General features: G+C 37.6%; 1 protein-coding gene and 1 long non-coding RNA gene across 2 annotated transcripts; one reads left to right on the top strand and one right to left on the bottom strand.

The window, feature by feature from the left end:
* Nucleotides 1-1,655: 1,655 nt before the first annotated feature.
* RBL2 (RB transcriptional corepressor like 2) lies at nt 1,656-27,844 on the bottom strand. Its single transcript, XM_069793663.1, has 22 exons — nt 27,569-27,844; nt 25,731-25,861; nt 24,323-24,523; nt 21,619-21,683; nt 17,299-17,427; nt 16,221-16,381; nt 16,051-16,115; nt 15,130-15,316; nt 13,037-13,203; nt 12,265-12,374; nt 11,290-11,393; nt 10,794-10,931; nt 10,130-10,294; nt 9,551-9,662; nt 8,616-8,888; nt 7,833-8,107; nt 7,060-7,236; nt 6,833-6,904; nt 6,310-6,427; nt 4,999-5,201; nt 4,405-4,569; nt 1,656-3,626 (listed from the first exon to the last, which is right to left on the bottom strand). Exons 1-22 carry the CDS (start codon nt 27,764-27,766, stop codon nt 3,456-3,458), a joined length of 3,387 nt encoding a protein of 1,128 aa, XP_069649764.1. The 5' UTR covers nt 27,767-27,844; the 3' UTR covers nt 1,656-3,455.
* On the top strand, nt 1,768-6,827 carry LOC138687268 (uncharacterized). The gene is made up of 3 exons (XR_011326539.1): nt 1,768-1,811; nt 3,908-4,011; nt 6,346-6,827. It is a non-coding gene; the product is annotated as an uncharacterized lncRNA (long non-coding RNA).

Raw genomic sequence — 27,844 nt, 5'->3', positions numbered from 1 at the left:
GGTGCGGGGTGGGGGCAGAGTTCAATAGGGAGCAAATCCTGGTGAGTGTTAACTAATGTCAGTTCAGAGGTGTGGCGGCTGCTGCTGTTGTTTTATTTGTCTGATTGCTGCTGGGGTTTAGAAAACACCACAGTTAGTAAAAACAATGACAAGGAAGAATGATAGAATGAAGTAAAAATGATGGTTATTTGAGTAAATTTTCTTTACTTTTGAGCTGTTACAGACCTCTGTAGGTGTGGTGAGTAGGTTGGATTGCTCTAAGCTAAATCCATGCTAATAGCAGGTTCCTGAAAAGAAAATACTTTTTTTTTTTTAATTTAAAGAATGTGGATTTTTGTTTAGTTTAGAATGGATAATCTGAAACTTTTTTTATTAGATTGAGAAAGGGGAGAAAACACTAACTATATCTTTCTGTAATTGGATATTTGTGTTAAAAGCAGCTGTTCCAGGAACAAGGTAGGTGAATGAGTACTGAAACAATACCATTGAAATAAAATCCTTTTCTCCTGATTATAGTCATCTTTCCTAGTACAAGTATATCATTTAATGAAAAAGTAAATTTAAGTTGACTATCATCTTTGCAATTCTCAACTCTGTAAAAAATATTTCTGAAAGAAAAATAGAAGTTATGCCAGCAGTCTTAAACAGTTAAGTTTGTAGTTGGACTAGATGATTGTTGTAGGTCCTTTCCAAGCAAACTGTTCTGTTCTAAGTCTTGAAATAAATATTCTGAAGCTACTTGAGAATTTATTTTTTTTTAAAATAGTTTTTACATGCTAGGTTTTTTGTTTTTTTTGTTGTTGTTTTTTCTTTGGAACACCTCTGTTGAAGTAGCTTTTCTAGCACTTGTTTCAAAACATAAACTACAAATTGTACCTCTTATTATTTACAGCTGAGGGTTCCTAAACAATTTGGTTTCAGAAAGGATAGGAACAGAAGCTGTTGAAGCTTAGTTGCCAGGGCCACTAGCTAAATATACAGGGGAAAAATGGTACATACTTAGGTGTAAAAATGCAGTAGTTGGCTGCCAGTGGCCAAAACAGTTCTTAATAACTTAACTAAGAATTCTTAGTTAGTTCCCTAACTTAGTTCAAACACGAGTACATAGCCTAGTATGTATGAAAATAATTCTGCTTTCATTGGATTAAAATGTGCAATCTTGTATTAAAGCTCCTGCAAGGCAGACAGACCGGCTTGCTTTTGTTCTAGGCTCCTCTTCTGCTGCATAGCCCTGCCAGCCTGCCTCCTCTGCGAAGAGGAGCAGCACCACCAGCCCCTGGCTGTGCTTGGAGAGACACCCCAGCAAAGGCAGTCCTTGGCGCTGACCCTCTGCGGGCTCCGCGGTGCCACGTTCTGGCGGAGCAACAGGAGGAAACGCGTTTAGAACAAACACAATGACTAAACTGGGGCAAGAGTAAAGCCTTGTCCTTGTTGTGTGACTGGTAAGTGCAATTTTCTTTTCTTTTTTTAAACCATTAATTGCAATGTTTGACTGAAGTTCTTGCAATCTCAAGTATATCGTGTACCTTGTGGACCTCAGCTCTGTGATCGCTTTGATACTTTCCTTTTGCACTAAGCAGTCAAACCTAGTGTTTGAGCGCTATAGACTATTCTTAGCTTTGCACATAAGATGCTTTTTTCACACAATATAACACTGAGTTTATAAATTCTTTATTGAAAAATACACTTGCAATATTTTCATACAAAGTAACATAAATGGTACAGAGTAACAAGAATTGTCTGACAATTTCATAAATATTTTTACAGAAACATCTACACAATTTCTTGACTTCAGCCTTTTTGTTATGCAGGTAAGAATGAAAGATGCTTTAATTTTAATTCCACTGTAAATTCAATTAAAGTAAGTCCTAAATTTTCCCATTATTCAGAGGAGCAGGAATGACTGAAAACACGAAGCTTTTAACTTTTGCTTCCTTATAAAAACCTCTACAATCTGAGTGTGCTACATTTTGCATTAACAACAACACTGTCCCCCAGTTATGCGAAGGGTAAATTGGTATACTGTACCAGTTGTTAGTATGCTTAATGCTTTCCTAATAAGTCTGGTATTTTGGAACTATTTTAAATAAAAACAACTAGTAAGTCTAATATATGCACCACTTTCTTATCCTGTTAGTAGGGGAGAAATTTCTCCCAGGCAGCCTGATTTAGTCTGTTAAAAAAACCAAAAAAAACCCAACACCCCCCCCAACCCCAAAACACAAACAACACAACCCCCCCAAACCCTGTCCTTCAAACAAAAAAGCAAAGTATATGTTTTAAGAGATGGACACCACTCTCCTTCTACTCAGTAAGCAAGGTGGCCAGTTCCTGACACTCAGGAAAAGCAATGTGAAGAAACATGACAAGCATATAAAATTCCTTGGAAAAAAAGCAAACATCCCTAGCTTCCTGTATTCATTTACTGCATATACATAAAGTTAAAATGAATTCTTAATGCCATTTGCTGAAGAGGGGAGCTACGGGATGTCAGCTTGAAAATAAATACAAAAGTCAAATTGCTTCAACACAGAAAGACATCTGAAGTCGGCCTTTGAAAAAAATATTCACATTTAGAAAGTGCCATTGCAAATATACAGCAAAACTACTCTTCCTTAAAAATGACGCTTCACAGCCCTATCAAAAGTGCCACCTTTTGAACATGAGTTCACTTTAAAACATTGCACAGCTAAAAACAATGCATAAACAAAATTATCTATCTTTGTACAACAAGGTGCCCAAACATTAAAGCAAAACAATGTGATGGTTTTCAGGGGCACATGCAACATCCTGAATATGGAAAGAATCCATCCAGACAGCTTCCTTCAGGGCTGAAAAAGATTATTTCCATCTTCTTTTTCCAAGCAGAACTGGACTTTGCTAGAACAGTACTTGTAAGTCATTGGTTTTGTGGAAGTCATTACTGTACAAACCAAGACACTGTTGAATATGGTTATCTCAGTGCAGTGTTCCCACGTTTGATGCACGTATAACTTCCTAGTCCAAAGATGAAAATGGTGAAGTACTGATACAAACAACATGAGTGGACTGGTTAGAGCAAACAGATTTAAATGTCTGGTGCGCAGTAGAAAGCCGTGTTAGGGATGCATGCTCCAAGCAACAGAAAGCGCTTCAGCTGCTTGCCGAAGCCAGAGCCTGGAGATGGATCGCTTGCCTTATGGTTAGCTTAACTATGGGGTGAGGCTGGGTCGCAGGGTTGGCAGCGTATCCTCGCTGCCGTGGGCACTGTGGGAGACTCTCCTCCTGCCCCTTCCTGACAAGTACAAAGGCTCAGCGCAGTCTGGCAGGAGACAGGTCACGATCAGGGTGGCGAGGTGGGAAGAGGACAGCCTGGCTGAAGACACTTGCAAAGGCTTGGTGACTCCATGTGATGGACTAAGCAGCCTGGCCCGGCGGAGCAGCAGCGAGGGAAGATCTGTGCTGAAACACCGGACTCAGTGAGACCCTCTGTCATTTGCTACATCTTGTAGTCGTCTTAACAGAGCGGTGTGATTCTCCTGACAGATTCGCTTAGCTGGTGCTTCAGTACCGTCTTCTAAGAGAATACCTCTCTTCTTTGTTGGAGTTTCTCCAGTTCTAACCATGCTGTTAATTTCCTTTAGCCTCTGGAGGGGGGTGGGGGGAAAAAGTAGAATTAGCTCTCATTATTGTGACTACCAAAATATAAAGTGAACTTTTGTTAATTGCATTACAATGGGATTATGTGTGCTATATTTCTGGAGATCTGTACTGTACCTTTTTAATCACCGTACTGGTCTTTCCATTACTCTTTCCATTACTAGAGTATGCTAGAGTCTTACTCAGACTCAAGCAAGCTGCTTGTTTCAATGCATGTAGAGCTGAAAGCCCTTCCATCCATAGTTAGGACTCTTACCTTACACCATAGGTGCAACACTCCCTATCTAGAATGAAGATGCTTCTCAGGGAAGATTTCTACTTTGTTCTGGGTGACCAGAGAGGACAGGATTCAGCCTGTTACATGTTCACCTGGTAAGTCCTTTCATGTTAAGGCCATTTGGAGGATTTTTCCCCGCTAGGTAGCTAAGAGTTTGTGATTGTACTTAATGTTCTCTTTCAACAGTCTCTGACCCATATAACCCATCTGTTCCCTGAAAGCAAAGGGTACTGTTGCCGCACCTCCTGAGTCTGTCAGGTGTGTTGGTACAAAGAGTAACTTCTTTTAAAAGTACACAAGTAGCCTGGACACCTAATTGCTTTACAACTTCTTAGATACCTGAACAGACAGTTGGAAGAGCATTAGGTGAGAAGGTACATGTCATATGAACAGAAAGATGTGTTGCACAATCTCCTGTAATTTCACTACCAAAAAGAAAAGGTAGAATTAAGGATTTATAAAAGCAAATTAAACCCTTTTTGACTCACCTTCGATGGGCTGCTGCTGAAATAATAGAATATTTTCTCTCGAGGAGAGAGAGTAGGCTCGTTTTTGTGTGGCGAGATGTACACTGGGTGATTCTGGGACAGCTGTATTCTGCGAGGGGAGCCAATCCTTACAAATGGGTAGGGCGAGAGCGGAGGAGAATCAGTCTGCTCAAAAGAAAATCAAAATCACCCAATAATTGGTATCTGATCTCAGGCATTACTACAGTAAGGCTTTTGTGAGTTGGTCACCATAAACACAGTTGAGTTTTTTTCCACTAATGTCACACCATACGTATTTAGAACAGATGCAAGTTTTGTCATGTTATTAGGCCAGATTAATATTTTTTTATCTTACTTTTCTAAGGCTGGCAGATGACATTGCTCAGTGCTGTGTCTCTCATACTGGAGGAAACATCATACAGGCATCAAAAGTACTTAGTATTTTAGCCGCGAAGTATGTCCTTGAGGTGAAATTACTGTCATAAAAATATAATCCCTTGAATTTGCTTACAGTGAGGTTAGCTAAGAGTACTTTACTGCATATACAGTAAAAAAAAAATCTATTACTGATGAAAAGCACAGAATTTAACTTACCGCATTTGAAGTATACTTCAGGGCAAATTCTTTAATCTGCTCGATATACATGTTGTTGTAGAATTGTATAAGGTCCCCTCGCTCTTCCTCCTCAGTGTCACTGTTGGCACCCGTCAGTCGGGTTGGAGTAGGGGGAGCGCTGTTGGGATGTGGTACGGGCAGGGTGCTGCTGGATCGCATTACTGGACTGGAGTCTCTGCTAGCTGTAAAGACCAGAGCCATCTCTCCTTTATTCAGCCGCAACTGTTTAATGCACTTCAAACACTTTAATCCCAGACGCTCAGCATACAAAAACTGTGTTCCAGACTTTTAAATTGCAGTATAGTGACCGTGAACCTGGTGTCAGTATCAGCGATGCTAATTTTGTTCCCTTGGCATCTTCCCTTACAAAAAAGCAGTATGTTGTTAAAGACCAACAAACTGCCAAGTATGTGTACAGAAACACGTTTGATTTCCAACTTAATACTGGATAAACTGCAAGTGCCTTTTCTGTATAAGCTGAATTTCATCATAATACAAGCAGAGCTAAAACTCCATTTTGCAGGCATTTGTGCTATGCTTTTAAGAGTAGTTCTTTCTTGTCGCCAGCTGGCACAATTTCAAATAAGGAATGGTAGTCTTTTTCAGCTAGTAGTAGAAATATTTGGCTGGGTAATACTTTTTTTTATATATATACACAAAAATTTTTTTTCTTCCCCTCCCTGCCACCTCTGTGACAGAAAACATTAATACCTACAGTTTATACCATCATCTATTAAATATCTTGAGAACTGGTGGTAGGAACATACAGCATCACTTATTTGCTTTCCTTTAATAAAAGTTAGTTCAAGGAAAATGTGTCAGTTCAAGTATCAAGAAAAGAATCTTCAGAGATGTCAGATATGCTAAAATAGATGTTGTGGGTGGCTTTCTTCCTATCTCTGAAGACAGCCAGCTACTGCAAAAGAACCTGCTGCAGCTCCATGATTGTGTTGAGAGTAGCTGTGAACACAGGCTAGCACTGATTTCCTTCCATTCTACAAAGACATGTTCTTTGGTGTACAAACTGAACTCAAAGAGTTCAGGCTGGCCATTGTGGTAAACTCTTCAGGTAAGTGCACATGGTGATAGATTCAAAACTGTCAAAGTGGGTGTAATATTAAGTTTGAGTTACAGCAACTCTTAAATGTTAAAATTATATTTTTAATTGTGGCCAAGTTTACCAAAGAAAGAATTGCTTGTGGTGGGGTGACACAAAACCTAACTCTTCCTTTATGCACGCGGTTTTGGAAACGGAATTAAAAGCAAACATCTGAAGTTGGAATCACTCACTTCTTTCTTTGTTTTTCTCTTTACTTCTGTCTGTAGGTGAGTTCTGCTGGCTACTGCTGTCACTGCTGCCAGAGCGTCGTCGTCTCCTCCTGCCTTTTATCAGGACACTGCGATATACCTGCAGGGAAAAAGAGAAGCATAATGAAGGAAGGATGATTAGACATGCAGTTACATCATCAGGAAACAATAGTCTGCATGATATATCTGCTTGTTAGAAACTGCATTGTGGTATCAAACTGCTTCTTACAGGGGAAAATACAGCCTCCTAAGAGGAGTATTATCCCATAGGCACTGCCTTCTTAGTTTTTAAGTAAAGATATTTTCTATTTTAGTTATAGTTTAGCATAAAAAGCTTTCAGTAGCGCAGGATTTTGGATGCGACTGCTGTCTTCTGAAGAGAATGGATCACAGACTGCACTCATTTAATAACTAAATGTTACTGTAAAAAGCAATCCATTCCTAAAATAGAACTAAGGCATTTAATAAACGGAATACCACATTGTTTAATACTGCCTCTACTTACATGACTCTTGGCTTGTGGTTGTGTCCGATAACAGCGCATAATATTCTGAAATGATCTATCTTCCTTAGTAACCTAAGAGGACATGAACAGAAAAGTTAAATGGGGGTTTTTTTGTTTGTTTCTGTGTTGGTTGGTTTTGTGAGTTTTTCTGAGGAATTGCAATCTCTGGAATATTTAGTCTTAAAGAAGTGTTTTGTTTGTTTGCTTTTTCTTTATTCACACTGTACCTTAGCCATTACATAGATGGCACACATCAGCAGCTGATCCAAATGTCTATCCATCATGATTTCAGGGCAGTGCACCAAGGAATACTCAAAACATGTCCAGATCTTCTTCCGCAGTTCATCAGATATATCGAGTTTGACACAGAGATCTCTCAGACGAACACTAGCTAAATGATACACCTGTTGAAAGGGAGACTATGCTTAGGGCCACAGCAATACTGCTTTTCCTACCCAGCTAAGGAGTAGTTCAGGCTTGCCCACCCTGTAGAACTTGTGCAAATGATAAGCCAAAAGAAGAATAACTAAATTTAACTTTTTTCTTACAAGACACAGACATTCTCAGTACTGGTATTGATGCTAAGAAAACAGTTGTTTAAAGCTTAAATTCTGAGTTGTCCTGAGCACAGGAAGGGTACTGCATAGCCTGATAAGAAACCACTGGATTGAATAAACCAGAATGTCTGAAAGGTGATTTCTTCCTTTTAAAGAAAGAGCCTTAAAGAAAATGGACACCTTTAAGTACCTGCTGGCCAAGTACATAATCTGCTTCACAACTTGTGATGTGATAGCTGTGGTGATAGTCTACTCCTTTGCTAGTGAGAAGTTGCCTGCATAAGAAAACTACTCTTCAGGTACGTGTATGAACAGACAAAGGGTAGAGATTAACTTTGAAATGGAATATTTGCTTAGTAGTAGTAATAAGTACCTATTTTAAAAATCACTGAAGACTTACCAAAATACAAACTAAGCAAAGCACAAATTAGACTGAAAAGTACCTTTCTAAAGAAGAGTGAAAGTGAGCCCATCTTCCGAGGTCTGATGGACATGGCAGTGGTAAATTGCTGGGTTTGTCTTTGCTCTCCAGGAGGGATCTGCTGAACAGTTAACTGGCCTGGTAACTGCAATGTTGCCCCAGTCATCTGAGTGTTCAGGGTACCAGCAAGAGTCTGGGCACTGAGAGGCTGAATGGGGCCAGAGACAGCTTGAGGCTGGGTACCTACATTTACTTGGACTGGGAAGAAAGTTATTCCTCCATTTTCATTGGCAATACCTGTAATTTAAGAGAAAGACTCTGAAGTAAGAGCAGGTTGATGGAGGGGAGGTTGTGGTTTGGTTTTTTTTTTTTTTAAAGAATTCAGTAATCATGTAATTAGTTGCTTATAACTGTAACTATGTGTTTAGTATATATGAAATTGTTTGTTTCAATAAAGTATTTTTGGACTTTTCAACATAAGGAGAGAAGAAGATAATGAAATTGAACTAAGCTTTTCATACTAATGCAACTTTCATCCCATGCCAGTTCAGGAAGGAAGGCTTACTGAAATAACTAAATTTTATAAAATAGATGTTGGCAGTCAGAACATCCTTGTGCTGTACATGTTTGGTTTCTAAATTCTGCTCATCTGTTCAAACAATTTTTCCCAGTTATGAATCCTTAAACATACATACTTTTTCTCCACCAGTGTACTGTCCGTCCCATCCCCCCCCCCCCCCCTTACTGTGTACTAATACTCTGACAGGAACAAGCCTCGATAATTCTTTAGTGGCTTTTCTCTCACCTTGTACTGGTATTGTCACAGTTTGCCCGTTGTTGGCTGTTACTGTGGCAGTTGCCACTGTAACCAGTGTCTGGCCGGGCACTGGAGTTACTGACATTGCTTCAGGATTCATGTTCTGCACAGGCACCGTATTTACCACAGGCTGTTGGGAAACTCTTACTGGAGTTCCACTGTCAGAGGTATTATCGTTATCAACAAACAGTCTTCTCCTTGTAGGATTGGCTGTAGGAGAACTGTATCTGTCATACAGGGTAGTTGGAGAGGATGAAAGGCCTGTGAATTAAAAACACACACACACACACATATATATATTTAACTCTTTTCTTTAATCCCTTATAACACAAATATGTGACAGAAGTCTAATGAGAACCACACAATGTCATGCAAAGCTCTTTGGGAAGCATTTTTAAAAATTCCTTGTGTCTACATTTGTGGCTTACAGATTGTTTTTAGAGGTGATGGTCTCAAATAATGCTGTGTTTAGCTTAGAAAAATATTAAGGTATTATGTTTTATTTTTCCAGAGAAAAGGTTGAGACTTGACATAACTAAATATATATTGGAGCTTCTATTCTGGTATAACAATAAAGCAAACTATTCAAGTGCTACCTATTAGAACATAAGTACTGCACGTGTATAAATATTATTTAACATATCCATATGTACACATACATCTATGCTGTTCATATACATAACTTCCTGAAAACACCCTATCAAAATAGTATTTTGTTCACACTGAAATGATGAATGCATCCTTCCCAGACATCTGACTTAACTATGTGAGTTGCAATAGAAATACCATTTACAAATGTGTGTGTTTGCAGTTAACTATACATTGACATTAAAGCAGCTTCCTTGTTGTACACCACTTAGATTTAAAAATTAAAGCCATGGTCTAAGTGTAAGTAAGTATGTTATGCTTAAAAAAAGTCTCACCTTTTCCTAATCCTCCAGTTTCAGCGCGAACCTCATTTATTCGTCTTGGTGTCAATGGTGAACCTACAACACTGTTCCCAGCAGATCTCTCAAAATACTGAGGTGGCATTACCTAAAATATTTATACTTTTATTAGAGTGTCTGTATTGCAGATTAACTACATAATAAATTTTTAAAAGCCTAACTAAAGCTTTGTAGTGATTGTACTACTCTAAAACACACAGTACTGGAATAATCTTTCTATGACAATTAAAAGTCCGTACTTCTTGTCTAGTAATCTTTTCAAGTGTGACTGCTCCAAACCTTCCCTGCTTGTCCATTTTGTTCATTGTTCTGCTACACTGTGCAAATACTGGGGGAGAATCATCTCAGCTGCATGTCTCCATTTTGGATGTCTCTCTAGAGCTGTCCATGAACAGAGCAGAGCACACCACATTTACTGTTTTCTCTGCCTTGAGTAGCTTATAGGGTGAAACTGAAATTTGGACACGCACAGCCTCTCCTTCAGGGTATAACATCCACTCTCTACCATCCTGTCTGTGTAGGAAACCTACGTAAAACATACCGACAAGTGCTCACCTCTTCGCAACTAGGAACTTTGTTTTCATTATCTCTGATTCTGTCCCACAATATGGATTCCTGTTTCCATGCCATACTTTCCAAGATCTGTTCTTCAATATGATTAAGGTGTTTTACTACTTCCCGACAAAGGCCGTCCTCTGCTCTAATGAAAACCTCAATTACCTGCAAGGCAGATAGTTATGATCAACATAATGTACTTGTTTCATATATTTATTTCTTCTCACAGAAACATCCAATTAGAATTTCTGATTTTCAAGGAAGATGAGACTTAGAAGTATTAATGCTGCATTACAATGAGTCAATCATATGTTGTCTTGCAGTTTGAGCAGAAGACAAGATATTTGTATCTTTCTAAACAAACATGTCAAACACTGTTGCTGAATAGCTACAACAATAGGTCATGATAAAATGATAATCCATTAGTTACTGTATAGATACTTGGATGCTGCTCCTGTGTTAAACTGCTAACAGTATTTTGATTTTTAAATGCCCAAGACACCCCAGAATGACAGGTACCTGGGTAATATTTTTTCAATACAAAAAGGGGCAAAGCTAAGAATGAAGGTTAATGTGTAAGTTAACATCTGGGTAAGGAGATTAAATTATAAGTCAATAGAGTACTCATGAATTGATAAGCACTTCTAACTATCAAACACTTTACCTTATAAAAATGATAAACTGGAATGTCAAATATTTCAGTGATGAATGGGAAGTTTCCAGGTGGCTTATATGTAAAGGTAATTATCTCAAGGCAACATGCCAGCAGAGATCTATGAAACACATCTTGTTCCAGTATTGCCTGCAAGAGAGTTGCAAATTTCAATGCTCATTTACAGTGTAACTATAGAACAATAAAATGCTTTCTATTCTACCTCAACAGCAAGATTACCAAGCTTATAAAAAGAGGTGTTATTTTGTAAGAGACAGAACAGAATCCAAAATGAGCCATCTTTACTCATTAAAAATTTCATATAGCTTTGTGTTTGCAAATGCAAATAATTTCTTGTACACTTTTTCTTCCATTCACGTGTATTTTCACGCTACTTTTTAGAGATTTAGCCTCATTTTAAATAGGTGTCTGTTCTGCTCTACAACTGGTTTCCTTTGTTGTAAGCCCAACTTTAAAAATGAGGTATAATTTGATTAGTTTTCCTTACAGATAAGTCAGTGTCTCCCAGTCTCCTTCTCTCTTGCTCAATGACTGACTCCAAGACCTTGTAGTATAGCACCTCAGCACGACGAAAATGCTTACTAGCAACATCTGCAGGAATTTTAAATAGAAACAATATGGTGAAATGCGATAAAAGAATTATATTCTTAAGCTATGATTTAGTAGCTTGTGTGGATTTTAGTGCTGCTATGGCTACAATACTTTCAGGACTAAGCCAGTTAGTTACGTTAAAGTTAACTGAGGAAACCCTCTCCTGTGCTGCACTGACTTGTGAATGCAAAGCAGAATAACTTATTACTGAACCCAGATTTTGATGAAAACACAATATATGAAGAACAATCCTTAACATTGCTATAATACAATATACGTATTTCAAGTTCAGAAAATACATTGAAAAGTACACTTATATGGATCCAACCTGCACTGGGCAACAGAAAACACTGAAGCAACTATGCTGACAAGAACAGAGGAAGGCCCTATTAAGAAACAGCATCTTCTATTTTCAATGCGTCTTCATGCATTTCACAGTTCATGACAACTTTGTAAATAATAATTTATACTGGCAGTATTTTAGTATCTGTATTAACGTATCTTTGTTTGTAAGCCCAAATTGCCAAAGTTTAAAGACTACAATTAGTCAGATTTTTCATTACTATCACAAAAATCCATGCCATTGCTATTACTCTTAAATCTGAGAGAAAAAGTGGTACCCTTAACAGTGCTTTTCGTTTCACTTCTGTAGAACGGAAAGTATCATCAAATTCCAGTGATTTAAGCTAAAGCTGATTATAAAATTGTATGCAAGGTTGAAATTTGCCATGTCTTAAGAATACAGGAAAAGACAAAAGTAACGCAAGAGACACTTGTGCTAAAGCATAACATATAAGTAAAACTAAGTTACAAGAGATGAATATGTTTACAGGCATTTAATTCTTGTCTGTGTAAGCAAAATGTTTCCTACCTTTGGAAAAATTACTGAATTCTCCTTCAGACTGCATGCTCTGGCAGTATACTTCATACATTTCTTTTACTCTGTTTGCAATAGATTGAGAAGGATCTCGGGAACATGCCCTGAAAATAAAAACTAAACATTTTCAACATACTATTCCTACTAAGACAAAAAAAGAAAAAAATCTACAACTATTTTTTAATATGATAAAGGCATGAAACTGTAAATATATTGCATAGCAATACAAACACGCCCATACATGCCTAACTATATATGTACTGTAAAATGTCAAAAGCATATTACTATTATTGTTATTCTATACGCTGTAGTAAATATGCGCGTCTTTTCATGATCAGGGATAAATATTGAAAAGCATTTTCCATGTGATATAAAAATTGTTTTAAAATACATTGTGCCTGAAGCAACAGTTTATCTACGTGGAGAATAAATTTTATTTTGCATCTCCTACGGTATGGAATGATTTGCTAAGTAGGAAGAAGAAAAGCCTTGAAAATTTTGTATTAGCAGTTTACTGTTAGAGAAGCTCAGAACTGTTGGGTTTTAAACGTTGCATGTTCTTACAGCCACCAGTCTCTTAAGGACAAATGTATCTACATAAAGAGAACAAAGTCTTTTGAAATTTAAATGTCTTTCTGGGTCCGATTTTACTCCAGAACCTTTCAAGACTGACTCACATTTTAAAGTACACTGTTCAGCATTAACGTTTCTTATTAAAACTATTTAAAAAAATAGAATTATTTGGTTAGCTAAACATCAAACTTACCTGAGTATTTGCTCCAGATTTTCACTGGGGGCATTTTTCAGTCCTGCCAGCATCGTATGAAGGCGGCTCAAACTGTATGTTGCTATGGAAACAGGTGTTACATATGGGTTGCTCTCTTTAATATACTTGCGGCCAGTAAGTGGGGTTGTAATCCTAAGTGATTTGGACTAAAAAGACAAAAAAAAAGCATATAACTGTACACTGTTATAAAACTTAGATACATGTCATAACCTAGAAGTGTCAATCTGTAGAATTCTTACCCTGTGTTACGATATATGCCTGGAAAAAATGGCTAGGAATCAAAGAGCCCAAACTAGTTCACGTCTTAGATAATAGCCAGCAATAAAAGATTTATCTGTGTCACTTGGATGTTTGTATCAAACAGTACAGTATAAACATATAAACAGAGAGGATGTGACCTCACACTGAAATGCAGATACTGGGAGTGAAGTGTGAAACAACTAGGCCAATCTAGAAAAAAAAACCCAAACCCTAGCCATCCCTTCCTATCCCTTGAGTACCAAAGGTAGCTGTAGCTTATAGGAAAAGCATACTGAGCCAGGGTTTCCTTTCAGCAGGTTTAATTCTTAACATGAAAAGTCCTGAATCTAACGATTAGCATTTTAATTCATTTGCATCAGATCAAGCCATCATCACATCAAAACAACATCAAGGATGTTCCTTCAATTAATATGCAGCAAAACCAATGCATCTTCTAATTATCTAACCATGCAACAACCAAGAAATATTTTCCCTATTTTAATGAATACATTACATTTTGCAGTTTTCTCACCATGAAGTCTACCTCCCAATACTCCTCCCATTTTCCCCACACACTCTTAAGTGTGTTTTATTTCTGTTTCCATACCCTACCAGGAAAGATGGTTCCCCCAGCCCTGCCTTGGACTCCCCAAGAGCATGCAACAGCACAAGCATTGCAGCTGCAAGCTGCTGTCTTATAGGCCACACTGTTTCATCACTACAGAAACCTACAAGAGTTACGCACCCAGAAATATGCCAGCAAAACTAAGTGGTTGATTATTTCTTTAAACAGATCAGAAGCGAAGAATTAACTATTTGCACTGATTTTGCAGATAAGGTTATTTTGATCTTTTCTCTCCAGAACATTGAAAGCCATTAAGCAACTCTCACTCTGGAAAAGATCACAGAACTATTTCAGTGATCTAGACTGATTTACCCTTTTGATCTCTGTAATCTAATTGTGCTAATAGAGCTTATATCCTTCTTTATTTGCCTGTCTTGTATCCTTCCTCCTTTAAGACATCTTTTCCATCTTCAGGAACATTTTGATATTCTGTAATCATAGGTATACTTGTCTGCATTCAAAGTCAGTGCCTGTTTTTCAAATGCTACTCTAGTCACACAAAGGCCCTGATAATTTTATAGGTCTTCACTTTATTGTTCTGAAACATGTGTTGTTCTTTATCCTCTCAAAGACCATATTCTATACTATTTCATTAGTCATACATAGACATATGTATGCATCATGCTTTTAGGCAAGCAAGGTGAAAACCATTCCCTAGTGATTTAACTAAAACTGTAAAAAGATGTAATATTAACACCTGAAGCACATCTGTTAAAAGGAAACAAAAAGAATGTATAGGGCAAAGCGCGGAGCAGCTTTGCACACGTTAAACAAAAAACTCTGCATATGAGACAGAGATATGAGGGAAGGGGAAGTTGGACAGACAGGTCCAGAGGGCCCCAACAGTTGCAGGGCAATTCAGCACCTGCCAAACAACCATGGAGAATTGCCCCTTCTTTTGTGCTTGAAAATCTTCACCTAAAGATTTACCTAAATACACCTTTCTAGGTAATTACCTAAATATTCTCTATACTGTATTTAACCAAAGAAACCCCAAATGTATGGAGAAATTGTGTCCCCCAAAACCCCCAAATAAACAATATATCTAATCAATTACAAAAACTAACTCGGCTATGCTGTGTACACTCCCAGATCACCTTGAACAATAAAGATGGTAATTTCTTGTAGCTGCTTCTCTTCATCAGACATAGACTAACTCAACTTATTCTCCATATAAAAACAGCAACACAGACCATGTTGCACTCACCCTGTCAAAGTGCTGCTGCAAATTATGCTTCACTTGTACTCTTTCAGCTGTTTCCATTCCTGAAGTTGTATTTAAGCACCTTGTAAGAGTTCCAATTTCTTCATCTGCATCCTCCCCAAGAAATATTCGCTCATCAAGATTTCCTACTGACAAAACATACTCCTCGTAGGCCTTGTTGATAGCTTTGCTATAGCAAAAAGGAAAAGACATACAAAACCCCCTTTATTTAGACAATGCTTTGTTCACTTGCTTACTGAATGAACACAGTTCTGGTCTCTTGGAAGTCTACTTCAGAACTTCTTTTAACCCTGACGGAAGCATTGGAGCTCCTTTAAAATCTACAATATCTGAAACACGACAGAGGCAAGGTCATTATTTTTCCATTACATCTGATGGCTTGCCATTTAGTATAGCTGCACGAGGAACATAATAAAATACTGAGAACTCATATTTGGCTGCAAGCTCCTCAAAACTTACACAGCATCACATAATCATAATCTACACTTAACTGTTTTCATACCATTTAAAAGAAAAGAAGTCCTACTCATAAGCATCTCTAGGTTTATAAAGAAAAAAATAACACCAAATCCAATTTTTCCCTCCCACTTCCCACTCATTCAATGTGCTCCCACATCTTTTTCATACTAATACTCTGAGTTATATATAAAAAAATCAAAACATAGAAACATAAGAATAAAAGCAGACATCAAGTAACACCATCCTGAAGAATCATTCGTCTTTCAAATATGCCTCAGACTGTACCACCTCAAAGAAAGGAACTGAAATGCAATGTCATGTATAAACATTAATAAATACACAAGTCAAATAGCTAGTATTAGTTAAGACACAGATAACAGAGCAAGTGCAATTGTATTACAGAGGGATACTAACGCAAACCAAACCATGAATACAGTGACTCACAAGCTATCTCCAAAGTTCCCAGGATCTAGAAATCCAGTCAGATTTTCATCTTTTCCTTTTAAAAGCTGCAAGACAGTTAAGAACAAAGGATGGATGTTTCAGTTCTTAAAAAGGTTTTGGAGATAATGAGTAAGGAGAAATTTTTCTACATTACAAATTTATTGACCAACCTTTTTGTCAAAAAGTTTCCGAATATATGGCTTCCAAAAATGTTCCTTTATGCCTTTTGCTTCTAAAACTAATCCATAATGTAATGAACACAGTTTTTCAATGATGCAGGGAGGATCAGATGATACTTTATAATCCTTACTATGAAAGTCATCAGGTAGACCTACAATTAAGAATACTGTATTATTTAATTTTGCAAATCCATACCTTGTTTTCTTATTAAACTTAAATTCTATGCTGTGTAGTCTAGGTAGTGTGAAATTAAAATGGTAAACTAATTAGATCCCTTGAAAGAATTATTAATTATATAATGCCCACTCAATTTGATAATGTTATCAAAAGTCAATTTTGAGTCAGATATTTAAAAAATTAGATATTGTGCGATAAAAATTAAAAATATCAGTTCTAATCGAAAATCAATCAAACACTTGTGAACTATAATATTTATTCAAATAAATTTGAGATAATGGTCCCAGTTCACATCTGAACCACTACAAAGTAAATGTGAATACTGTGCAGCACTGAAAATGAAGTATAAGTCTGGAAAGAATTACATCAGAAATTCAATGGAAACTTCTCACCATTCATTTGTATTTGTGGTTATCAAGTCAACCTACATTTCCATTCTCTTCTGAAAGAGAACAGTAGCAATCCAGAAATGAGAAAGAAACAATCAAGTTGCCACTCTCGTATTTGAGCATTGGATCTTTCCAAGCTGCTGCCTCACGGGAACTCTCCAGTCTGATTGTGTCCAATGACAACTGTGTCATTATGCACTCTTTCACTGACATTAAAATGTCATTAATTGACATTTTTACTTTGGAACTTCCTTGAATGGTATTTCCATAGTAAATTAAATTCTTGACTTACTATATTATTGACAAAATTCAGTAGTCTGTTATTACATACTACATTAATAGATATCTAACTGCGTAGCCAGATATAGAAAATATTAATTCCCACGTATTTCAAATCACTATTATTCAACTTATTCTCTGCCACATAGATTCATACTCATTTCAGTAGCCTTAGAAGTTCTTGCAGACTTTGGATAAAGATAGATAGTTTTCTTCAACATACCTTTAAAATTAGGATTCAGAAGTTCTTTACGATTAGGACACTGGAGAGCATTTCCATACACTAGATCCAAAGCACATAACAAGAGATGGTAGGAATTGACCAAGTCATCACTGATCATAGGAAAATTACCTTCAATATTAGAAAGACATAAGACATTAATTAAAATCAGCATAGATTTTAAAGTATTTTAACCAAGAAACTGTTGAGATTTGTATTACAATCAAAAATGGAGTCTTGGAAACACAGACTTTGGTGACTATAAATATCTGGGTAGAAATGCAGGTAGTAAAACAGACACACACTTAATAAAATATAGCAAAAACAATAGTAAAATATGTTTTCAGGAACAGCAGCAACTGTGTAGGAACTCAAATATATTATGCTGTTTTGAAAACAAACCTTACCAAAATGCTGATAAACGTGATATTGCAGACTCAGTCATTCACCGTAATCTGATTAATCAGTGCATAAATAACTTGAAGCAGCATGAACTGTATAATGCAAAGTACCTCAAGGAAGAAAAATTTGTTACCATAACTCTGGCAATTCAAGCCCCACTGTCTGGCAGAGTTACTTCCTTCAACAGATTCTTACTCCATCTGCCTGAAACAGAATCTTGTTCTGCTTATAACAGGTGGGTGTATAAGGGGGAAGAATGGGTTCCGACTGAGACTTTCCTTTTCCCCAATTTTGCATTGCTGAAAAGTGTTGCAAAGAACTTTAACTTTTTCTAGGCTAGACCCAAGTGTTCAGATGTCCTAGAAAAAGCAAGCACCACCGCCTCTTTCAATTCCCCCCCCATTCTCCAGAATGAATCTGTTTTGCTGGGGGCGTGCTCATTATAAACAGTAATAAATTTAACTTTATTTCTCTTGTGCTTTACAAAAGAGTTAAAATATGTCTCTCTGCTCTGGTTTACAGTGTAGCTTTATTTCATATACCTCTAAAGTATTTTTTATTTATCATCTTCCTGTAGAAAAAAATCCTTGTAACCTCTTCACTCTTTTATCACCTTTCACAAAGATTATATTCAGATTCATTACTCTTTACTGAACTCGTTTAGGTTTATGATATTCCTTTAGAGGAATGGCCATAGCTAAAAACAGTCTTGTAAAATAAACTATACCATTAATTAATACCTTAAATCACAATTCCATGACTTTATATGCACAGCATGATTTTTCTATCACTCTTTCAATACTAATAACTCCTTTAGTCCTTTTTTTCGTTTTTCCCAGGTAAGCTCCAAACGACTTAGCTGAGCCCACTATGAAGAACAGGTTTAAATCCTTGAAGAAATCTAACACATAGTAATAAACTCACTCAAAACACATCAAAATGTATGTATGAATATTTCTAAATTATGCTGTTACTTTTCTACCAGTAATGTATCAGTTTGTTCAAATTTATATTTAATTTTCTGATTCCACATTTGTTAAAAGAAAAAGAATTTCAATGCAAATAATTGGAACTATTTAAAATAATGAAGCCTACAGGAAATTTGAATTAAGTGTACACATTTATCAGTTATTTCCAAATAACCAAATAAGGTTCACAGCAAAGCAATGAAAGTTCTAAGTACAACAGCAAAATGTTAATCAATAAAAAACTTAAAGAAGTAACTCTCATAACGTAGGTCCACTTCATAACCATGAAGTCTAGCACGACAATTGTTACTGTCAGCACAGTCAAAAATATATCTAATTTTACACTACCAGTAGTTTCATACAAATGATTTCTCAATGACATTTCAAACAATAGCTTACTACTCCCTTTCACAACGTAGTACGAAATAATAATAACAAAAAAATAGTTATCTCACTGCTGCAGAGGTATTTTTTTCCCATTTCAATTTTAAAGAAAAAAGTCAAGATAGAGAGTTTAAAGATAAATTCTTAAAAATAGTATGCAAGAATTGCAGTATCACTAAACAAAGTCACTATCTTACTTTGCAGCATATACCAGAAGTACAAACAAGACCTGTACTTTCTCCATTTGTGAAACTGAACGCAATGATCTTCAGGCTTGCAGAAATATCACAGAGACAAGCCTGAACTTGCCACTGATGTGCGGTTGCCATGATAAGGATTACTGCCAACCCTCAAAACACAGTGAACAAAACTTAACATGAATATTTAATGCCTGAAATGGTCAACATTTAGTTTCCATTTCTGTGCTGCCACACTTTAATAAATTTACCACTAGCCACTTACTAATTTTGCAGTTTATAATTACTGTAAATTTTCCTTTTTCTTGTAAAATATAATTGACTATGTTCTCAACATGGTATTCTCTACAAAGTTAATTTGTATATCTGAAGCTGCTCGCTAATTAACAAGTAGTTAATTGATGATGTAGTTACTCGAACATATTAACCGATAATTTAGCTATAGGAAGACTCATTAAGTCCCTTTGTACCTTGTCAACTGTCTAATCTACCTATAGAATTAGGGATTTTATAAAAGGGAAAAGAAAAATCTGTGATTTTTCAGACCGACTGACTTACTCCCTCAGCTGCCTAACTGTGCTAAAGAATAAAGTCCTGAGTGACTGGAAATGAAGTACAGTACTAACTCTCCTTGGACTCAGTGGAATATGAATAGGTATTTCATACTACTTGAGAGCGCTATTCTGGAATGAAAAAAAAATTTAAAAAGATGAAAATCATACTGTTGCAAGGGTTGCAAGCAACATACTTGTTTAGGAAAGATTTCTCTTTCCCAATAAAGTGGAATTTGCAGCCTATTGGAAAAAGGCATCTTCTGCATAAGATACAGTGTTCAGTACAGCACTTGTGCAATACCACAACCTTCTTGATCTTTGTACAAAGCTGTGATGGTGAGGGTCCAGTAATATTGCCAGTTACTTTTCCAAAAGGGAGCTGCTGGCAGCCCTCCACGACATGGTACAGTGTAGAAAGAAAGGCTAATCTGTATTTAACAAAGTTAGTGCCAGATAATTCAATATTGTGACAGCCTACTCTGTCCTATCCTCAAAAGCTGCCAATTAAGGAAATCATGGCACACTGCAGGAATCTTAACACTGATTCACTTTTAAACTGGGAAAAAACCACCCCACCACACACACCCAAACCAAAACAAAATTCCTTTTATCACTTTCTTTGTAGAAATTAAACTATTAGTTTTCTTCTACTAGAAGTTTTCTTATGAAAAAATATAAAAAGTCTCTGGAAATTATTAACGGACCTGAATCTACAAAGACTTTCTTTCAGTGAGAAATATAAATCTTGTCTTTATTTTCCTCAAAACACTATCTTACTTATACAGAATTCCCAGTAAACACTCATCCAAGCAGTACTTGAATAAAGCTCTAGGTATGCAGAAACTCTTTAAGACACAGGTTTGATGAGGAAAGACTTTAGACTATATGTGATATGAATGAACAACTTAAGCCTAAAATAAGGATTTAATCCTGTTCCCCCCTGTGACTTTCTTTCCCATCAGTCATTATCAAGAAAAACTGCTGAAATCCTCTGCTGTTCTTATTAGCTTTAAGGCTACTCTAACAATAAAGGTTATATATACATTGCAATATATTGTCTGTTCATTGCATTATTTCTGCAGAAGCATATTAACAGAGGATCCCCTTATGTGTTCCAAAGGTATCCGAGTCTTCAAGACAGTCAGCCATTTATATATACACTGCTATGTCCAAAGTGCAAGAGAAAAATCACCCTTGCAAGACAGGCACAGGCAGATGTATTTAGTAATGCATATGGTTATTTGATACAGTTGCTGTATGCTCATTTTTTAAAAAGGTAGGGTGGCAAAAAGGCTATCAAAAGAATTAGAATGCTATCTGTGACACTAGTGTGAAAGTACTCACACCTGTAATTTTATGATAAATTTTTACTAGGTTGTAGAAAAAAAATCATTAAATACTTTCAGCATTGCTGGAAACTTAGGAGGAATTTAAATATTCTTTGTTCCTAGTAAACATACATATACACCTTATGTTAATTACAACAACATCTAAATATGAATTCACTAAAATTCTAAGCTACTTTTTTCCCTTTGAATTACAGCATAAGTCTCCACAATACTGAAAACTTCATAAAAATATTCCACATAAAAGCTACCAAACTATTTGCACATACAGCTCACCTTAAAAATGTGGTAAAACATACAGTGGGTAAATTGAGACAAAATACTTTCTTTCAGGCTGTTCTGAGAAGGCCCTTTCTGCAAAGGCATTTCTGAATTCAGAAACGCCTGCACCTATTCAGTGTTTAAGGATTGATATAAGGTAACAACTAACAAAACCAGGTTTGCTGTATTTAATCCCTTTCAAATCACTTACCTTTTGCATGAACAAATAGCACCCAACAAAACTGGAAAACTTCAGTCACAGTACATGGTTGTCGTCTTTTGGGGAAAAAATACAGGAAGAAGACACCCAATAAGCTCAATGAATTAAGACTGATAAAACATCATACAACATTCAAATATTCTAAAAGAAAATTAGGCATTACTATCATGTGGCCAAAATCTTAAACCCTTCCCACAAAAACCTGACTGAAGGTAATACAGAAAGCTGCACCCTGGTTTAGCGGACACAAGTGGAACCCCAGTCTCAGTCTGCATGTAATGATTCAAATGTCACTACAGCAGACTAACCCAGCAAATTCCATTAGGAATAGGCCAAGACTTGAACAGAAAATCACTGTAAACTTAATTATAAACATGGCTAGCCTAAATGTTTTCTATTAAGGTAAAATTGTGACCTTAGTTCTGAAGAACAGGTAAATACCCGAGGTTAAAATATACAGAAAATGTTATTTCTGCTTTTCTATACAACAAATGGTACATATAGTCAGTTGAAATAATTTGAGAGCCAGAGCTGTAATTCCTTCTTCATAAGCATTCTGAGCAATATAAGCATGTACAGATGTTGTTGGAGGAACACATTACACAGTGTGTTGATATTAATATACTCAGTACAGGCAAGACTTTCAGACCTGTGTGTTCACAAAAGTGTCATCTATGTACTAATATAAACCATTTTATATAGTATCTTATACAATTTACAGAATTTTGAAATATATTAAATGTTTAGCAGAACCAAGTTCCTCTGCTGGTCTTTGTTTAAAATGCTTTCAGATAAAATATAACTCATTCATGAGGCCCCTTCTTACATCAAAAGCTTTGCAGCTACTGAGGATTTGTTATTTCTCAATACTGCCACGTATAGCATACTGGATGGTTTTCCTAAATATCCTTCCTACTTTCACAGTTCTGGCTACTAAGTTTGGGTTGTGTTCTTGGTAACATGAAAATCTTGACAAAATAATCAACTCATTGAAATATTTTTACTCCCCCCCTCCCCTCCCAATCAGAAACTATGCTCAAGTATTTACTGTGTGGATTAAAAAAAACAAAATAAACCAAAACAAACCCAAAAACAAAACCCCATAAACAAAAAAACCCCTTCCCTAGCACCAATTTTTATAACTCTACAGCATCATTCCTTGTTTCCATATAACATATCATTGGAAGTGCTATTTAATATACTGCAGCTCATCCCCAAGACAGGAGAACATTAGAGCAGCAAAAAAAAAATGGCATAGAGGTATGTTTTGTCCAATATTATCACATTCCTTCTAGGTTTTTTAAAGTGTAGTTGTCTAATATGGATTGTAAAACAGGCATGTGAGCCTCAAAAACAAGCAGTACTTGCACAATGTAAATAGTCTTTATCAGGTTTTCTCTGTTTCTAGAGTGCATAGCTTGCTCTGTAAGACTGTATTTAATATTATTTATTTCATTCAGTATTATGAAGTTAAGTTGGAAATTCTTCCATTCAGGCCAAATTAATTCATTGTGAGGCCATGTTCTTTTCCATTTCTCCAGTAGTTTGTTCAGCTTTAATCTTTTATTTTCTTATTTAGTTACTCCATCAGGTTACGTAAAGATTACATATGTTTTACACAAAAATTAAGTATCATCTTCCAACATAATCTTCAAAATTACTTTACATTTTACCATCCAAGCTAACCAACTAGCAGGGTTTACTCTTCTAATAATGGAATTATATATGCAGTATATTTTTCATTTCAACATCAAATATTCATCTCAATACATAACTCTATTCCATCTATAGTCCAATTCTAATTTACTCACCCTTTGCATTCTCCAACAAAATCCTGTCTTTTATTATAGACTCAGATACATTTGGTTACAAATACCACTAAGTGATGCTCACAAGTACATCAAGGGAAAAAAAAAAAAAAAAAAAGCCAAAAACCCAACTAAGAAATAGCCTGTAAATATTAGAAAAAAGTAAAAGAAAATTAAAAAAAAAAAACAAACAAAAAAACCCCCAAAACCAAACCCCAAACCCCCATAAAAGCAACCAAACAATAGCACTTCACAGTAGTGAAGATGAAAGAAATAATGAATGGGAATAAATCAATCCTTACGAACTACCAGGAGAAAACAAAAGCCATGCTAAGTGCTGACACAAACAGATGAAATCTTGTTAAGATCAGAATAACAAGAAAAGAAGGCTAGCACTTAATTTTCACAGCACTCCTAATACGAACAGTAAAAAAGAAATAAAGCTTCTACTACAAAGTAAAATATCCAGAAGATCTGCATCTATGAAGAAAACTAGGGGACTTATTAGGCAGTGAAACAGGCTGAGTTGTTCTATGTGCTACTGAGGCCATACAGATCGTAAAATGATCAAATTCTTCCAGCCTTTCCAATCTTAGAAACACTAATATTTCTCTTGTCTACAGGCTGACTTTAATCTCTCCCCTTTCCCCTGCCTCCCAAATCATAAAAATTTAGCAGCTTTGGGATTTTCTGCATGCTGTCAGATCTGACAAACTGAAAAAAAGATTCAAAAATTACTGCGAGCAAGGACAGACAGACCAACTCCAATATTGTAAAGAACTACTATGAAAATACAGTCAAAACCACACCTAAAACAACCAAGCAACTTCATTATATTTTTGTAACAGTAATGCTCCAAAATCAGTCTGGAAATAACAAAAACGTACCTCTGTTTTCTTCCTCTCTGTTGACGAGGTTGATCTTCTTGAGGATATCTGAAAATGTCCTGAAAAATGGGCTCATACTTCTTAAAAATTACTGCAGAAACTGTAAAGTTTCTCTCTAATCTCTCAGTTCGTTCTCTGAATTGGGAGGGTAGATTTGCCATGTCTTCCCACTTTTTCATCTTGTTAAAAAACTCGATCAAGCTGAAAATACCGAACAGGTTAGATATGAAAGGGTGAGGGTTTTTTTCAAAAATACACAATACATTTTCAAGAAAAGTGCAATTTCAACTTCCCAAACTACTGACAAAATGACAGTCCTGCAAACACGACAATGTACTCAGAGCCAGTCTTTCACCCATAAACAAGGATAAGCTCAGACAGCTTGCAAAATATTTTTATATCCTCAGTTCAGGACCATGTTAAATATATATTCACAGTTCTGGCTTTTCCTCACAAAGACACAATCAGCTCCAACAGTCAGATTACTCTATAATCAGATTTCCCTCATCTTTCTGAATAATTTATTAACAAACTCTTGAGTTCTGCAATACTAAGAAAATTCTACAAAGTGTGAAAAAACCCTAAGTTTCAATAAATTTCACTTCATAAATTTGGCTTTTGTTTATTTTTCATTTCTTTATCTACATGTACTTTTTCAGTGTTATTTGTCTTTGATAGCCCAGATAACAGAAACAATGTATCCACGTTCAATTCCCTGAATTTGTGCTTTGGAAAAAAAACCCCAAACCCCAAAAACCAACGTTTTTAAAGGAACACTTTTGTATTGTTTAAACCAATAGCAATGCTCCAACAGTAAAGGAGATGGGAAGAAAAAGTGTATGAGAAAATTTTTTTGCTGTTTTGCCAATTTACTAAATTGTTACAAAACAATCAGATTGCTAATAAATAAAGTCGGTTGTTTCAGGAAGTTTTTCTTCATTGCTTTATGGACATAAACATTTCAAATTTATCAGATTCTGACATCACTTTAGTTTCATAAAGCAGGAAATGTGAAAAGTGAAGTCTTCTTACCAAAAAAAAGGATAAATTGTGTGAATATTTTCACAGCCAAGTAAAAATGGTTTCTCATGTGAGAAGGTCATACTTTGCACAACTCTTCAAAAATAGACTGTTCTTCAGGAACTGGTTTGTTTCTCCTTTGAGAGAGGGAAGTCAATCTCTGATTTTGAAAACCAGTGTTTTTACAGCATAGTAATGACAAATGGAACTGTCCTACTTCTGTGGCCATGAGCTATAACACAAAGATTCCAGTGATATAAATTCTATCTTTAAAAGCAGGAAACAAGACGGACATTTAGCTTTTATTCTCAATTTCTAAATTTCACAAGCTGATAAGCAGTCTCTGAGATTTTGTAAGTGTTGAAAAATTAGCAAAAAGAAAAGTTACCTTTGTTCTGAACAGCGCAAAATTCTGGTTAAAGATACATAATTTCCCTCAGCTGTCCCTCTGCTCACAGTTGGAATTGCTTTCCTACAAGCCACATACAAGGCACACGCTAGCCAATGCAGATCATTCCCCTGTGAAATAAAACATCAGGTGTCTAAAAGCCTTCACTGAAAAGAAAACCGTACTCTTCAGCTATGCACCCATAGAACTGTTTCCTAAATGAATCCAGTTCAACCAGTGAGAAAGTTGATTCGTTGTTTCAAAGTTCTGTTGAGCTACTTTGTGTTTTTAACTACAAGAAAAAACCGGTGCTAAAAAGATACTTAACATCAAACTGTGTCAAAACTAGAATTACATAGTTACTAGTTAACCTTATAAATTTCACCGCTGAACCTAAGTTTAACTGTATTTTTAGTGTTGCTCTTCTCCCCTAATAACATTTCCTACTGCCTTGGTGTTAAAAAAAAGTTAAAATATAAAAGCTACAGTTCCCTGCTATCAAAACATTCTTCTGCCCTGAAGAGACAGCGGGAACAGAAAAAGATCGTTTCCATTTTTCTCTGTATTACACAACAGAACGATTACTCAATCTGGTACCTAAAGACAGAAATTAATTCAAACGAAAACCTTACAAATTTTATTCTCTCTTCTCGATTAAAAAATAACGTTTTGATAGCAAAAGGACAGTAAAAATTGGTGCACAGAAGTCTGAATTCGATGCTGTGGGTTTCTTGGGCTACATAGTATCACGGGGCCAGATGAGCACACACCTTCGGGGAAAACTCAAGTTTTCTTTCTGAGCTTCCCAGCCCGTTTCCGATGGTTACAAGCAGCGTGTGTGACAGGGGTGCTGGCAGACCAAAACACTTCCTTCCTCCGGCAGACGCACGCAGCTCCAGGCACGGCAGGACTAACCGCCTTCCACCTGTGCAAAACTGCCTTTAGCTCTGCGTTGAGAGCCGCCTGGTTACGAAAGGGAAGCCCTAAAAAATTCCGATTAACTCTAGACAGACGTGCTGTTATCGTAAGCGCCACCTTTATTTTAAAAAAGCCACCCGGTAAAAGGCATCTCCCGGTAGAAGCCTTCTCCCAAACGAAGCGGGTGCGCCGCTTTATGTCACCGTTTTAAAGAACGATCTTACAAAACCTGCACGCCTTCGGCCATCCACGAAGTTTTGCGCCACGTTCACGCAAAACCCCGTTTATTGTAATTGCGCCGAGAGCATCTAGACGGGCAACTGAGCGGCTACCGCTAAACGTCCACCGAGGTGACCGCGTTACGTTCGTCCGCTAAGCAGCCGACAGTAGACAGACTACAGCTGTACGACGGCTTTTATTTTTAACGCCTTTTCACCGCCGAGACGCGGGATCATCATTTTTTTCCCCGATTTCGGAGCTGGAGAGCACCGCTGCGCGGCCGCCCTCTGTGCGGACGGCGGGCCGGGCCCCGCCCGGCTCCCCCGGGGGGGCGCGACGGCCGCGGTCACGGCACGTCCCTCGGCGGAGCCTCCCGCGGCTGAGGCGCCACCGACCCCCGAGCGGGTCGAGGGCCGGCGGGACCGGCCGAGGCCGCGCTGCGCGCGTGGAACGTGCCCTCGGCCGCCTGCCAGCTAACGCCCGGGCGGCGCCTCCGCGCCGGGCGGTGTGAGGGAGAGGCCGTCGCGCCTCAAGGGCCGTCCCCTTCCCCTTCCCCTTCCCCTTCCCCCCCGCTTAACCCTCTCCCTCCCGCCGGGCTGTCCGCCCAGGGCCGGTCGCCTCGACGCGGCCGGTCGCTTCGGCGCGGCCGCTTCCCCGCCCGCGCCGCCTCACGCGGCCCCCCCAGCCCCGTCGCCCCTCACCTCCAGGGTATAGTTGCGCTTCATGCTCTGGTAGCTGAGCCAGGCCTCGGAGCGGGCGCGCTCGTCCATGTTGAGGCTGCTGCACAGCTCCTCGTAGCGCTGCCGGGTGTCCCCCTCCTCGGCCGGCGGCGAGGGGGAGGGGGCGGCGGCGCCCCCCCCGGCCCCCGACTCGGCCTCGTCCTCCTCCTCGCCCGGCATCCCGCACCCCGGCGCTAGGGGGCAGCGCCGCCCCGCCGCTCACTGCGCTTGCGCGGCCGCCCCTGGGCGGCGCGACGC

Source organism: Haliaeetus albicilla, chromosome 10 (assembly GCF_947461875.1).
Source record: "Haliaeetus albicilla chromosome 10, bHalAlb1.1, whole genome shotgun sequence".
Classification (NCBI taxonomy): Eukaryota; Metazoa; Chordata; class Aves; order Accipitriformes; family Accipitridae; genus Haliaeetus; species Haliaeetus albicilla.
This window is presented reverse-complemented; position numbering and strand designations above follow the sequence as displayed.

Bases quoted from the DNA above. Each gene is read 5' to 3' on its own strand.
- RBL2 (XM_069793663.1), bottom strand. From the start codon at position 27,766: ATGCCGGGCGAGGAGGAGGACGAGGCCGAGTCGGGGGCCGGGGGGGGC. The intron at 24,524-25,730 runs GTAACTTTTCTT...CGGTATTTTCAG, and splicing joins TTGCGCTGTTCAGAACAAAG to CTTGATCGAGTTTTTTAACA. The intron at 17,428-21,618 runs GTAAGTGATTTG...CTAATATTGAAG, and splicing joins GCTATTTGTTCATGCAAAAG to GTAATTTTCCTATGATCAGT.